At 37.5% G+C, this 12,751-nt stretch overlaps 1 protein-coding gene across 1 annotated transcript; it reads right to left on the bottom strand.

The window, feature by feature from the left end:
* Nucleotides 1-838: 838 nt before the first annotated feature.
* On the bottom strand, nucleotides 839-7,539 carry ctsla (cathepsin La). The gene is made up of 8 exons (XM_034118525.1): nucleotides 7,432-7,539; nucleotides 6,402-6,536; nucleotides 6,194-6,316; nucleotides 4,406-4,558; nucleotides 2,862-3,086; nucleotides 2,074-2,242; nucleotides 1,873-1,990; nucleotides 839-1,272 (listed from the first exon to the last, which is right to left on the bottom strand). The coding sequence occupies exons 2-8, from the start codon at nucleotides 6,522-6,524 to the stop codon at nucleotides 1,173-1,175; spliced, it is 1,011 nt and encodes a 336-aa protein (XP_033974416.1). The 5' UTR covers nucleotides 6,525-6,536; nucleotides 7,432-7,539; the 3' UTR covers nucleotides 839-1,172.
* Nucleotides 7,540-12,751: the final 5,212 nt, after the last annotated feature.

Below are 12,751 nucleotides of genomic sequence, written 5' to 3'. Positions count from 1 at the left end.
CTCATAACTTCAGTGAAACATGCTGAAAACGGCCCAAAACTTCACAGGTTTGGGAACGATGCAGCCATCAACACATCTAAGCGTATTATGGGGTTTCATCAAATTCCGTTGCCATGGTGACAGATCACTCGCCATCAAGTTAGTTCAAAAGTTTGCAGTTAAAATATTCTGCCTTTTTACTTTCTTTTCTCTTCTTAATAATTTACTACTACTTACATTTCATATCTAACTCCTTAAGCCTACTTTCAGCTATAAACCATTCAACTATTAAATTATTCAGCTATTTCAGGACATTGAGGCTATACATTTTATTGTTTATACCTTTTCTTTGAAATATTAAGCTTCTTCACTATTTTTCCTACTCTTCCAGTTGAACATTTCACTTTCAAGTTTTCAACAAAGTCATTGCAATGCATTTGAGCTGTAACAATTTGATTCAAATCATTTCACTGCATTTTCTGCATTTCTCCGCTAAGTTCAGCAACACACTTACTTGGTTTTTGTAGCTAAAAGCAGCTACCATTCAGCTAATAAAATATTCAGCTTTTTCTGCATTTTCAGCCACAAATATTCAAAGTTTACAGCATTCGCAAGCCTTTTCTAGTTGCATTTCGTGCCTCTACTACTGTGACATTTTTTATTTGTCTCATACGGCACCTCTTTTCACCCTCTGTCTGAAACCAGAGCCATGTACATGCCCAAAGGCTAATATAACCCAAAATAGGCCCCTTTAAGGCAGTTGTTTCTTATTTGTCATTTAAGAAAATCAGCTAAAACCATGTCTTGAAATAAGACATTAAAAATACAAATTACATTTAAAAACGTCCAGAAAACCGTCTAGTGTTTCACAACTTTTAATTGATCAAAGTAAAAGTAGAAAAAAAAACATTTACAATGACCGCAGCAAGTTTTTATGCATCACTTACCAAGTAACATACACATATTTACAAATAATAAAAACACCAAACAAAAATTAGTTTTGGACAAAAATAAAAGTGGCACAAAACCAGCCAGAAAAATGGCGCCATTTCCCTAAAAACAACAAACAGTGTTTGATTAACAGTCGCAGAATCTCCTGCGGTTATTGTCGCTGTGACTGAAGCCTCGCCGCCGCCTCCAACCAAACTATTGCAATAAAAAAAACACTAAGGAGCCACGAAGAGCAGCTAACGTTAGACCATTGGATAGCTGGCTGCTGTCGCTATGCCACAGAGGTTCTTCCTGTCTTTAGCCATCATGATGAAGCCTTTGTCTCCCCAGCCTTCACCCCAGCTGCAACAACACAAACAAAAAGGACAGGAAATGAGTTTCATAGTTTGGATTGGAAGCTTTTAGAGAAATCAAATTAAAAACATAACCAGCTAGCCTCAGAGGGAGGTCTCATTTGCCTTAAACGGTTAAATTCATGTTTTAATATTTCCGTTATAAACAAACAACTAATCAAAATTGACGAGTTTGAGATAAAAACCCTATCAAATTTAATGAAAATGCTGACTGGAGGTCAAATGTATTCAGTTTTGACCACCAAAACGAAAAGATGTAAACTCTTTAAATATACTCTAAGTAGTAAAAGTTCTCAACCCATGTAGGATGTGAAAAATCATGTTTTTGCGAGAATAGCTTTTTTTTATTAATGATTCAAGACTAAAATAAAAAACATATTTATTTTAAGCCTTTTAGGACTCGACAACCCCTAAATAATATAAATAGTTCCAAAACAGAAAGAGTATTGAAATCCATCTACAGGCACAGTATAACATATCTTTGTAAGCAGATAAACATTGTCTTAGCGCCACTTTTTCTTCAGGTAGCACTAACAAAAGCAGCAGACTGATTCTCTGCACTGTTGGGAGAAAATGAGTTTCCACTGACCTGTTCTTTACAATCCAGAATTTATTTCCGTCAACATCTTCTCCCTGAAATCCGTAACCCACCACCAGCACGCCGTGGTCCAGCTCCTCGCTGCTGCACTCCTTGTCGTAGTAGATTCCTAAAAACACAAGCCCAGTGAGTTTCATTTATACTTGCTTAAAGAGAGGCGAGGGATACCAACAGAAAAGGCTTGTTACATACCAGATTGGTAGAACTGGAAGGACTCGTGGCCGGCGTCGATGGCGACAGAGACGGGCCCCACGGAGGCCACGGCCTTCATCAGCGCGTGCTCCTTACCGGTGGGGATGTCCACGAAGCCTGTGTCGTTGGCAGCGTTGAACGAAGGGTCGTAGTGGCACGGCTTGTCGTCCTGCAGAAGAAGAGGAGGAGGAGCGTTAGCAGGTATCAACACAGACCTCCTGAATCCAAAACACGTCCCCCTATTCAAACTCTGTGCGTGTAATGCAGAGCTATTCATGGATTCAATGATTCATCTGCAACCAATCAAATAGTTGGTTTGAAAAGGTATATTCCTAGCCTAAATGCAAATCACTTTATTATAGCAAATTAAATAATTAGTTTTATATCTATATTTAGGTAGCATCCTTCGTCTTTGTGCCTTCTTCACTTATATTTAAGACTTTTTAAACACTTTTCTAATGCCAATTCCAAGGAGGAAAAATCATGTTTATGGGGGAGTAATTACGATTCACTCCTGGCACATGTTTTATTTGTCTTCATGTTTTTTCTTTTTTCTTGTGAAGCACTTCGTGAATTTAATTTCTGTGACAGGTGCTAAATAAACGTTTTTTTTTTAAATTATTATTACTATTATTATAATAAGTGTTCATTAATGGACAGTGCAATTATTACAACTGTGTGTTACTTTATCATCTTCGAAAATCAGTTAATACACAGCCCTACACAGCGGCAAAACGTTTTCTACACTTTGAAATGGGACTTTTTGGTGACTTGATAGAGACACGTACCGTCCCCAGGTAGGGGTAGGAGTCCTCGGAGTCCAGGCCGCTGTTGTCCTGGACGTACTGGAAGGCCTGGTCCATCAGACCCCCGTTGCAGCCCTCGTTGCCCTCCGGTCTGGAGCAGTCCACCAGGTTCTGCTCGCTCAGAGACACCAGCTTGCCCGTCTTCCTGAAGATCTGACCCTCCAGAGCTCCGGTGGTGCTGAAGGCCCAGCAGGAGCCACAATTACCCTGGGACACAGACACAGGATCAGTTCATCTCCTTTGCCTTAAAGATCTGACTACAGAGTTAAAAAGGCACCTGTACATGTTTTTGTGTTTAAAAAAAAAGCATGCATCCCTTTCTGATGTTGGCTATTTTGTTACTTTTGTTCTCTTCTGTGTGTCCCGGAAGCATTGGACAGTGTAGACACTTTGTTAGGGAGTCTGTTAACTGTTAATACGTGCCATCTTTTATTAGCTTTGTGCGATTGTGGTTGAGACATAATACGTTTTAACATAAAGACACAGACAGAAAGAAGAAGTTTAGAAATCAGTTTCCTTACATATATCCCTCTGGATTCGCCAAACAGTTGTGACAGTTTCTTATTTAAAATAACTCTGACTTTATTACCATCACCTTCAGGACAGACCAATATGATTTTTGAAGTTAGCATATTGCATCATGTTTTAAATTTGAGTCATTTGATTGTGTTGTACTTGTGTGAGCCATTCTGTTCCTGGTTATGCACTTTATCTCCCTGATTCCGGACACTTCTCTTTTATAGATAACATTGTATTGGAAGCTGCACTCCAGTACTTTGGCCTAATGTATATGATTACAGTTTACAGGGAGCTGGTAGGACCGGTTTCAGCTTACAGAGTGTTAATGTATTTGCAGGGGGTGAGCAGAGAGAACAGACTGTACACTCAGGGCGGCAGAGGAGTGTGTGTGTGTGTGTGTGACGCTAGATAACCAAAACAACATGCAAGTGGCCCTCTTATCTCCCTGTTCGAGCAAGTAGTGGACAGGGTGCCCTTTTTTTCTTCCAACAAGCAAATCCGTAACCATGAAGCTGTTCAAATTCACACATTACGTAATTCTGTTTACCAAATGTTTCCAACAGCTGATACGAGTGTGTGTATCTCCTGCAGTGCTAACAAAGATACAAAAATGAGCATGTGTGTGTTTTGACACAAGCTTTTTCCTGCAACAACAATTGGCCATATGCATGTTTTTTTTCATCAATGTCAGTTATGTAACAATAAAGGCTTAAAATCAATGACATTTCAGTCCAAATGTGACTTTTCTTTTTAAAACAGAGCCATTGATTTGCCTGATTAACAGATGGTGTATCTGTTCTTGGAAAAAAGTGTATCACTAAGAGTTGTTTTTGTCTTAACGGTAGTTCATAAATTATCCCAAATATCTATACCCGAGTCAGATTTTGCTAACACAGTGTTACCGGAAAATATTTTCTAGATTTGACCTCCTTGCAAACACATAGCTGCACCTTTATAAGCCACCAGGTGTGGCTGTGTGAGCCGGCGAGATATAAAGAGGTTATTACCTGGTCCTTAACGGGAGTGACGTAGCCCTTTTCCCTCCAGTCCACAGAGCGGGGGGCTTCCAGGAAGTTGGGCTCCATGAACAGGGACCCCTTCACCTTTCTCTCCGCTTTGCGCTTGTAGCCGTTCATGATCTGCCTGAACTCCTCGTGAGTCTGTAGAAAGAGAACATTAACTGAGTAAATGAAGCTGAGTTACTCCAACAAAAAGACTTGAAAATAGAAAAGCTGTGGTCTATGATTGTTTGTGTTTATAGCTATAGCAAAAAGTATATTTTAGTGCTAAAGTGGATGCATTTTTTGCAATTATTGTCATTGGTATCTCCAACTATAGTTTTGTGTCCTGTCATCATCCGGTTTCATAAAAACAACAGTGTGTTTAATGCCATATGCCAAGTTTTTTCCCTATTTTATTTTTCATCTTAGCATGCCTTTGTCCCACACATCCAATATGTTATAGAGTGGCGAAGTCCCTCCCCTTCCGGTGGACCTCCATGGGACCTTATTTCGGAAAAATTATGTATTGAAGTCAATTGAGAGAGAAAGATTATATTTCGATCCCGTTTGAATTGTGCCACGAATTACACATATGATGTTTGTCAATTTAAAAGATAATTTTGCAAGTCAAAAAAAAAAAAAATGTGTCTTAAAACTGTGAAGTAACACATTTGTTTGTGTGAAACGCTCAATGAACTACATCTCTGGTCAACAACACACGTCACCAAGATGGCCGTCACTACTGTCTTGTCAACAAAACGATAGACTACCCTCACTATCACCACAATGAAACACGTCCTGAAGAATGTCATGCAAAGCTGCCTGCCTGCCTTCCTTTGATTCTCTCTGAACTGCCTGGTCTTTTTAATGTTTAATGTCAACCATTTGTGCAGATAGCATGAAGTAGAGAAGATCGCTAGCGTTAGCATTTCTCCCCCGGGCTTAAATTGTGTATTATAGAATGATCACACTGGTGACAGTACTCTTCAAAGGGTTCACGAAATATGACTACTACTCTTACTGTTTAACATTTCGGGTTACTTAATGTTACTTCATGTTAAGGCTAATAAAAATGACAAGGCTGTAATGCTAACTAACGTGCTAGCTACTAGCTAGCTTGATCCAGAGTACTCCTGGTCCTTTCATCAGACGGCAAGCGAAAGAACGAGCAAGACCCATTGCTGGTATAATAACAACCTGGTACTAAGCACACAGGCATCTTGTTAAAGTTATCTTATCTTAGCCAGCGCCATATAGATAGATTATATCTATATGGCGCTGATCTTAGATCTTAGTGGAGGAAAACAATTGTGACATCACTTACGCGACTCTGGGATTTGTAGTCTTTCTAGTTACGTATTTTTCAGTCTTATATTTCAACAGTTTTACGACAAACTGTGACTTTTTTTGACATGGAAATTATTTTTTAAGATTGACAAACATCATATGTGTAATTCATGGCACAATTCAAACGGGATCGAAAGATAAGTTTTCTCTCTCCATTGACTTCAATACATTATTTTTCCGAAATAAGGTCCCATGGGGCGGAAGTAGATGGGCGTGACTTCGCCACTCTATTACTGGAGGTGTGTATATTTGGACATGAGTTTAATATATACAATGTTTTATGACAATACAATTGATTTACGGCATCACCCGTCTATATTTGGAGGGCAAATGTTCTCAACGCCTCTTGTTATTGAATCAGTTTTCCGTGCTTCTTTGTTTTCCAGGCCCTATAAAATCCCCGATATGCGTTCTAAAGTAAGTTATGTGTCCAAACTGTGGGCTCACCATGTCTCCGAAGTGGTTCATGCCCAGGCGGTAGGAGTGTGTTCCCATGGAGTGCTCCAGGTTGTGCAGCTCGATCTTATTCAGGTTCTTCTCCCATACCATTCTCCTCCAGCCCTCCTCCTTCTACAAACAAAGGAGAAAAAACATTCAGAATTTTGTTTGTGGCAAATGGCAAACTAAAAGCAACTTAAATAAAAAAATTCCTCACCTCATGATAGTTTTTACTGTGCCAGTTCTTCCACAGGTTCCAGTGGTCGTCCAGTCTCGGGTCCAGGCTGGGGGCAGAGAGGGTGGCGCTGAGGCACACGGCCAACACGGCGAGAGGCAGCATTGTTGCTTCTTACTGGGAAACAAACAAACAATTTCCAAGGAAGGTTAATCATTGATTCTCCCGGGTAACATAATCCATTACCAACAACTGAATATCGTTAGGAAAAGCGTTAAGTCATGCCGCGAAATCCACTTTTTTTTTGTGCGTCATGCATCCATTAGTCTGTGGTACAGTTTGTCCACAGCCGCATTAAAGCTGCAGTACACATTCCCGACAGTGCCTCATTTCCCGACGGCTCGGCTCAAAGACTCGATAATTATCAGGCAAAATAAGATATTTGAGACCGAATGACCCCTATACTTGTTTAATAGTGACTGTTAGATAGAATATGTTGTTTGGGGATGTTTTCCTTCAAAATAGGGAGCAGAAACTTCGCCACATTCCGACCACACAGCGAACCTGTTTTTGTTTTGTTCGCTATCACGGGATCTGCTGCGGTGGCCGAGAGCCAATAACCCGACCAGGAAATCGAAACTACTACCACCAAATGATAAAGGAAAAGGAAAAGGAAAAACTATAACCGGTAGCTGGCAGAGAGCGGTTTCTTCCAACGAAACCCGGTGCTGGTGGATGTTCTTTTAAACCGCAGGAACAACACTAGTAATGGCTGCTTTAGGCTATAGTGGAGCTAGAAGACGAAGACAAAGACAGCCGAATGAAACAACATAGCAAAGGCTGGCAGATAAACATGTTAGTGTTTTAAAAAATAAATAAAATGAAGATGCTATCAAGTCGACATTCATTCAAACATACACTTGGGTGTTTTTTTCTGGGATTAAACGACGGAAAAAAATCCAGAATAAACAGTAATATTCATCTATATGCTTGCTTTAAAGCAAGTATAACCATCAGGTGTTTAATATGCTAATATCAGAAAGCAAGTCTAACGAATAATTATAGCACTTACTGTATATTCACGACAACAGTTGAAGACGACGAAGAAATTGTCCTTTGGTGGAGGTACACAAAGTTTATAAAGGCCTGAGTGGAAGCTCTGTGATTGGTCCCCTCCTATGACCACACCCGCCCCCGACCTGCAACGTCATCTTTGGAAGCACGTGATTCCCTTTCTCTGGAAAAGAGAACAACAATTCCTGTTGGATTGTTGCAGCTGAAAACAATTTATATTAACTCAGGGTTTTTTCTTTGAACCTAAGTTATGTCATGGACCATTCAATATATATTTATGGACACGTATACAAATATAGGTGAAGCAAAGACCCTTTTTTGTAGGCCTAATCAAATCAGCTTTTCGACAAGCTTACGAAGTAAACAAACTGTTCAAATAATTTAAAATTCTAAATCCCTATTTGTGTTCTCCTCAGTGTGTTCACATGCATGTTGCTTTATGCAGTAGTTTTGGTTATTCGAGTATAGGCTTAGATGAATGCAGATTTTCCCAACTAGATTTCTCCTGAAGACACCTTTTGGCAATCGGTTTCATTACCAGGTTTCTTATCTTCCTTTAACATGTTTGCATGTACATGAAAAACTCTTCAAACAGTGGAAGTATTGTTGTGACAGCTGAAATTGAATAAATAAGTCTGTTTCTACCACTTGTATACAGTTCATAACACAACTACTGCAAAACAGTAGGCCTACGGCTACTCCTAAATAATTGATAGGAAGGAGATTGATAATAAGCCTATCTTTACCTTCAACTCCAGCATTAATACTGAAGTTTCAACAACAGCAGAACTATAAAATCAAAGTAAAGCAGCCAAATGTGCAATCAAACTACAAAGATAAGGCGACACATTATGTCATACTTTTGGTTGATTATGTCTCAGACAAAGCTGTGTTTTTGAAGGATGGCAGTGAAATTAAAATGTATTACTCAATAAGGTTAAATAAGATGTTCAATACTATTAGTGATGGCCGATGTTTGCATTTTTATAACAATGGGATTGAATGAACATGCAAGACTTACATGAACTTGCTGGAACAAAGTCTGAGTTGATCATGTGGTTGATAAAGATTGTGAAACTCTGATTAGGCCGAGTTGTTTATGCATTCGGAACTAAACCTTTTGTTGTGTGAACACTTCTTATTCATGAAATAATCTGACATTAGATGTAGAAAGTAAGCAAGTACATTTACTCTACCTAATCTAGAGTAAATGTACTAAAGTATTCTACTTTGTACTGCCTAAGTAGAGTTTTGAGTTTTTTTAAATGAATATTGATATAAGGCTTTTTATTCTACAGACTGGACCTACTCACAACCATTGGTGTGTAGAGTAACTATTTACAAAAGTACTGCACAATTAAGTAAATAATATTTGACCTAATTTTAATAATAGTTATTACTTCTTCTGCTACATTTCAGAGGGAATCTTTTTTACTACATTGTATTTATCTGACATTATAGTTACTTTGCAGATTTAAAACAGACTATAATGTACACGGATTTGTTTTAAATGTAACGAAACACATACATTTGCATCAGTTGAAATAAAGCCAAATATTCTACAAATGAGTATTTTAACACTATGCTGATAAAGCTTGTGCTTCCCTCATCAATTAACACAAAATGGATGTGAATGCTTCAACCTCGGCTGACACCACTGACTCATCAGAGACATCCAAGATGCTCTAATCTGGTGTTAAGCTGACTCTATAATATATAACTGAGTATACTTGCATATTCACACAGGAAGTTCTCGTCAACCATTGTCATGTTGATCCAGTTACACATCAGCTGCTGAGGATGCATGTCTGCTCTCTCATTTCTGCCAATTATGTTTCTTTTTTAGCTTGTGTAAAATATGATGCAGTGGAAATATTGGAACATCATGCACCGGTTACAACATAAACATGTGATGCATTACAGTGACATAATGACTGACTCGTGTCACATTGTGTCACTGTTTAGATGTAGCACTAGCATTCAATGTATTGAGTATGATACTTATATCATTTTCAATTAATAATATATTTACTTTATCACATTGGCCTAAATATAAATCCCTGTATAAGCATTCAAGTTATAGTTAATATTCTAAGTTTTATAAAGTAGGCTGGCTATTTTTAAGTCTTTATGCTAAGCTAGGCGAAATTCCTTCTTATCTTTCAAATATTTGAACAGTGGTATCTTCTCCTTCAAGTCTTGACAAAAAGAACAGTAGGCTATGTTTAGTAGAATGTTAAATGATTGTTTGCACAGCTGAGTATGCTAGATTTCTAAAAGTGTCCAAACAAATACCCAGCCTGTTGTTGCAATCTCTCTTTCAGTGAAAGTAGCTAGCAGCACTAGCTTTAAAAGTAGCCACATTTACAAGAAAGTCGCTAAATTGACAATTCTGACAATGCCCCTGCTTAGTTTTATTGCTAATTTCCTTATTTTTTTAAAGAAACGTATGAATATTCAGTTTATCTTAACTGTTACAGGCTGCTGGTAAACTCAGACAATTGCTACCATATCATACATTTTTAAATTTAAATTTTTTTTTTTTTTTTTATATATATCTGTTGTAATTTATTGTCTTTTATTGTGATTGTAGTAATGTGTTTTTATTACATGTACAGCACTTTGGCTCGACCAAAAATCGCTTTTAAATGTGCTTTATAAATAAAACTTGATTGATTGATTGATTAATACATTCCTAAGATTAGGATGCTAGCTAAACTAAAGAAGGTTATCAGCCGCAGTCTGTGGTCTTCACATTCAGACACAAACAAACACAGAGTTGAATGACCAACATGTCTACACACCAGTCAATATCCCTCCATGTTGTTTTTTCTTTACATCACAGCCTCTAATAAGCAGTTAGTTAACATTGTTGATACATGAGGTATTGCTTTATAAATAAAACTTGATTGATTGATTGATTAATACATTCCTAAGATTAGGATGCTAGCTAAACTAAAGAAGGTTATCAGCCGCGGTCTGTGGTCTTCACATTCAGACACAAACAAACACAGAGTTGAATGACCATTATGTCTACACACCAGTCAATATCCCTCCATGTTGTTTTTTCTTTACATCACAGCCTCTAATGAGCAGTTAGTTAACATTGTTGATACATGAGGTATTTGCATTAAGATAAAGAGTGAGTGTTCTTCACAATGCTAAGGAAGGCAAGCAGATTAAAAGCTATGCTGTGTTGACAGTAAACCTCCCTAGACTGACAGGAATTAAACCCAACCGGTTTTTCTTTAAATTGAGAAAGCTTGGCATTACCTCACAAATGTATTTATAGTGTGTACTTACGAGTACTTATACATGTTTGTGCAGTCTGCTATGCTACATTCTACATCAGTTTCATTTCAGTTCATTTACTTCTTATTTTATTAAATGTACCATTATATTATTTTACCGTATAGGATATATTTTGTATTCCTATTTGATAACTGCACTATTTCATGTTTAAGATGAAACAATGACTCGTTTTACTTTTATACTTTTTTGAGCAATGGAAATATCAATATCTCAATATTTCTTTATTATTTTTGAGTATCTTCAGTATTTCTTGTTGGTGTGCACTGCCGTTTGTTTAAGTAGGCCAAACCGATTCCAAAACATGAAAAAAGTGCTCATTTTGAAACGTGAATATGTATTTCTTATTCAACTTATTGTACAGGCACAGTTAGGAAATTAATGCTTTTTTTGTAAATGTGATTGAAAGGTGAGTGGTAGTGGTTCAAACTATTTTTTTTTTAAAGAAAAATGTTGGTATTTATTAACTTATTTAAGTTCAAATTTCATTTTTACTTTCATTTCAAAACAGCTTAAAAACACATTGAATGGGGAATTAAGCCTGCATCACTTTGAAGGTGTTGATTGTGCTGAATCGGGCTTATGAAGCAAAACAAATAATAATCACCAAATCTGTCTATAATTCTGTTTTGTAAGATTCAAACTAATCCAGAAACACGTGATTTAATCATCAGGCCTTCTGCTCTATTTACCTTTCTCTGTACAAATTGTTTTGAAAGGCAGTCTACACTGTCAGCATTTGAAACAAGTTGAGACAAATCCAGTCATGTGAGTGTGTGTTTGTGTGGGCCGAGGGTCGACTTCCTGCAGCTCCACAATGAACTCAGAGACGTGTGAATAACACAGCCTGGAATCTGTTGGAGGACAAATAAAGGTAACGCTTAGAAGACATGCACCTGACCCGGACTCTCCAAAGAGATTTGAAATCATAAGAAGTGAGGACGTCCTTTAAACATACACTTAAATCCTTTTAATATCTCTATTATCTTGGTTTAAGTCGTTGCTTAAGTAAAAGCATAGACTATTTTCTAACACTACATACAAATGGAATTTACTTTATGTAACACTGGTACAAAAATGATCAGGGTTTTTAATCTTTAAAGGTAGGGTAGGTAAGTTTGAGAAACCGGCTCGAGAAACACTTTTTGTTATATTCCATGGAATGCTCTTAACATCCCGATAGCAATGAATATCTTAAGTGCTTTGACAAAAAATCCATAAAAAAAATTCATCTGTGGAAGCCGTAGTACTGTAAAAAGCACGACCAATCATTTTAGCCGGCCCGGCTAAAATAACTGGATGGCCTACCTGCCTGTCAGCCTTCCATCTGTGCACAAACTTATCTCGTGCCCTCATTGGTCATGTGCGCGTTCGTGTGTGTTGGAGGAGGGGCTCTATAAGGAAGTGGCAGATTTTCTCCGGTTGTGTATTTTCAAATTCTAGCGATCTCGAGCTGGTTTCTCAAACTTACCTATCCTACCTTTAATTGAGCCCTAGAGTAATATTTTCTTTAATAAATAAAAAATGGGATGAAACATACAATCCTGGTAATATGATAATGACACTCTTTCGGAGGAAATATCCTTAAAATAAACTAATTGCACCTGGAACACCCCACTGGCATAATTTGTCCTTAAACGAAAAAGAAAAACACATTTAATACACTCATTTGACGATAAAACCAAAAATCTATATTTAATAGTGTGAAACTGCTTCACTTCCACTATATTCCACACACCTAACAGTTAAACAGTACATTGCATCTCACCGAGATAACAAATATAAAGTCAATGTCTTCTAAAACCTTATCAGTACAGGGACAAAACCCATAAAAACAGGATGTTGTTACTTGGAAATAAAGCAAGTCATAGAAGAAGCTTGAAGAAAAACATGTGTGGTAATATTTTGTTGTTGTCCTTTTATTCAACTAAGGACTTCTATAGATAGGTAACCAGGGAGCAGACTTGTTAAATTACCTAATTGTATGTCTTCAATTAGAACAGAGACAA

Source organism: Trematomus bernacchii, unplaced genomic scaffold (genome assembly GCF_902827165.1).
Source record: "Trematomus bernacchii unplaced genomic scaffold, fTreBer1.1, whole genome shotgun sequence".
In the NCBI taxonomy this organism is placed as follows: Eukaryota; Metazoa; Chordata; class Actinopteri; order Perciformes; family Nototheniidae; genus Trematomus; species Trematomus bernacchii.
This window is presented reverse-complemented; position numbering and strand designations above follow the sequence as displayed.